At 50.4% G+C, this 2,500-nt stretch overlaps 2 protein-coding genes across 6 annotated transcripts in view; one reads left to right on the top strand and one right to left on the bottom strand.

Annotated features, from left to right (window-relative positions):
- LOC143025354 (uncharacterized) overlaps positions 1-2,500 on the bottom strand; it is a 266,866-nt gene that overhangs the window by 199,390 nt on the left and 64,976 nt on the right. The gene's annotated exons all lie outside the window — the stretch shown is intronic.
- LOC143025353 (uncharacterized) overlaps positions 1-2,500 on the top strand; it is a 147,888-nt gene that overhangs the window by 110,000 nt on the left and 35,388 nt on the right. For 2 of the 5 annotated variants that reach the window (XM_076184885.1, XM_076184884.1), the window contains exon 2: positions 123-489. The exons of the other annotated variants lie outside the window; for them this stretch is intronic. In XM_076184885.1, coding sequence (XP_076041000.1) covers positions 437-489 — 53 coding nt within the window. In that variant the 5' untranslated portion in view covers positions 123-436. The remainder of the gene's footprint in view (positions 1-122; positions 490-2,500) is intronic. 5 annotated transcript variants of the gene reach the window in all.

Raw genomic sequence — 2,500 nt, 5'->3', positions numbered from 1 at the left:
AACTTTCCTTCATTTCGTTTCATTTCCTCCCAATACCCGCACTTCATTTTTGTTTTCAGTTGAAAAAATAGATTCACCTTTTTTCCACAAAATCGTTATTATGGACTTTTTTTTTCTATCAGGTCGTATAAGTGATGTTTACAAATCCAAATTGTGTTCCGGACCCCTGCAAACTTGACTTTCCACGAGAGAGACAAGGAGATCAAAAGCACCACGCGGCATAAAAGAAAAAAAGGGGGAAAACGAAAAGAAAAGAAGACTCTCAGAGTGAACCGTTGGAAGCCATTCGGAAGTTGAGCCAATGAGAGTTTTAAAGTAATCGTAGAGGGCGAGCGGGCGCGCCGTGGGCGGGTGGGTGGGTGCCCCCCCACACCGCTCCCTCCACTCTCCCCCCCTCCCCTCCCAGTTTCATCTCTGCCGCCTCCGACGGTCCGGCATGGGCCAGGTGCACAAATCGCAGGCGAACCCCGAGCGAGATGAGGATCCCAGGTAAGTGTCGGAGTTCCCCTCAGCAGTCGTGATGTTCATGATGATGATTTTACAAACTGACTCTGTGCTACTTAATCCGTTCTGTTTTACCTCTTGTCTGCGTTCAGGGGGTGGGGGGATAGGTTTGTTCCCTAGGCTAAGTGGAATCGCCTGGCGCCGGCAGCCAAAACAAAAGCACACAAGTCGCCAGTGCCACAAATCCAGGACGGCAGTCGTCTTGTGCAAGTTCGCACGAGCTCGACATCCCTTTGTGAATGGCTACACAGAGTACAACTATTCTTTCTACAAAACATGAGAGACGACGACATGTCCTCAAACCAGTGAAAAGCGCATCCCCTCACCCTAACCCCCCACCCCTGGCCCCCAATCAGGACCTGAAGGGGGCGAGGTCCGGGTACCCACCCGTTCAAAGCAAGTTTTCTTATACTGTCAAGGTTGCCACCGCCAGGGATGTCATTCCTACTCATTTTGGGGTAGGGGAAGGGGTGGGGGATGGGGTGTAGGGGGCTGGTGGTAGACTATGCCTATGGAAAGGCGAAAAGCCTCCATGCCTGTATGCCTTCTTTCTTTCTTTCCTTTTTTTTTTTTTTTTTTTTTTTTAGCTTAAGCCCTTTGGCACCCGAACGGACGGACGGACGAGTGTGACACCTTTGATGCTTCTGTCGTCGGATAACTCCCTTCCTCCCCCGCTACACTGGTCAATAGAGGGTGATCTGTGAAGTCCTCCCTCCCCTTTAAAATCTCCAAGCCCTCTCCTGTGAAATAAGTCACCACTGTGAAATACTTCCCGTGAAATACTTCCTAACTTTGACATCCTTCCCGTAAAATACTTCCTACCTTCGACATCTTCCTCTTCTGTGAATTTCCCCCTTGTGAACATCTTCCCCTCTTCTGTAATATATGAAATATTTCCCACCTGTCATTTTCCTCCGATGGCATCTTCCCCGTCGTATGACATCTTTCCCTCCTTGTGAAACCTCCTCCCCTCTGCCCCCACCGCTGTGTCATTCATCCCCCACCCTGTAAAATCTTTCCCCCGTACGTGCATAATCTCTCTCCCTCACTCTTCGATCTCCACTTGATGCACGCAGCACGTCAGAGGAGACCCTTCCGTTGTGAGATAATTAGAAGTTTGTCGTTAATCTTTTCGGCGGAAGGTCTTCAAATGAACTTGAGAACCTTCTCTGAAACACATCCACCACCTGACTCTCCACCCCTATCGATGCCAGCTATCATAAAGTTTAAATTATTCCAAACTGCGTTCGTGTGTCAAGTTGCCATCACTTCTAAATCAGCAATGAACCGTGCAGCGATGAACGGATCTAGGGGCTGGAGGGGTCTTGTTGGTGACGAGATACTGAATAACAACGCTGAGAAAGAAAAAGAAAAAGAGAGAGGGAGAGAGGGGGAGGGAGAGAGAAAGAAAGAGAGAGAGAGAGAGAGAGAGAGAGAGAGAGAGAGAGAGAGAGAGAGAGAGAGAGAGAGAGAGAGAGAGAGAGAGAGAGAGGGGGGGACAAAGGGCAGCAAAAGGAAATTCAAGAGAGAGAGAGAGGGGGGGGGCGACAAAGGGCAGCAAAAGGAAATTCAAGAGACGTCGAGGGACTTATTTCGTTGAAAAGATGTGGATACCACATGAGAAGAAAGGTTGCCTGGCGACCGGGTGGAAAGCGGCGGCGGCGGCCTGGAGGTTGTAAGGGAGGGAGGGGCTGGAAGGTGCCACAAAATGGCAATGGAAAAAAGTAACAGGTGATGGCACTGAAGGTTGCGTAGCTCAAGCACTGCAAACCAGTGAGTGCTCAGTAATTGAGAACGAAACGCGAGCGGGTCCCGCATCCGAGGAGGTGCGAGTGGTGACAGTAGAAATATGAAAACTCTCCCGTGAGGGAAATCACAGCAGTAATGGCCTGTCAGTCAGTCAGACAGCCAGAGAGCCTTCGGGACGTCAGCGGCGAGACGCGACCGTGTCTGACGGAGGCCAAGTCTGAGTCGGAGTCGACATGATGTCACGCAG

Source organism: Oratosquilla oratoria, chromosome 5, assembly GCF_046742065.1.
Source record: "Oratosquilla oratoria isolate Oo_2021 chromosome 5, ASM4674206v1, whole genome shotgun sequence".
Lineage (NCBI taxonomy): Eukaryota > Metazoa > Arthropoda > Malacostraca > Stomatopoda > Squillidae > Oratosquilla > Oratosquilla oratoria.
The sequence above is the reverse complement of the archived record's forward strand: the minus strand, read 5'-3'. Positions and strand labels throughout refer to the sequence as shown.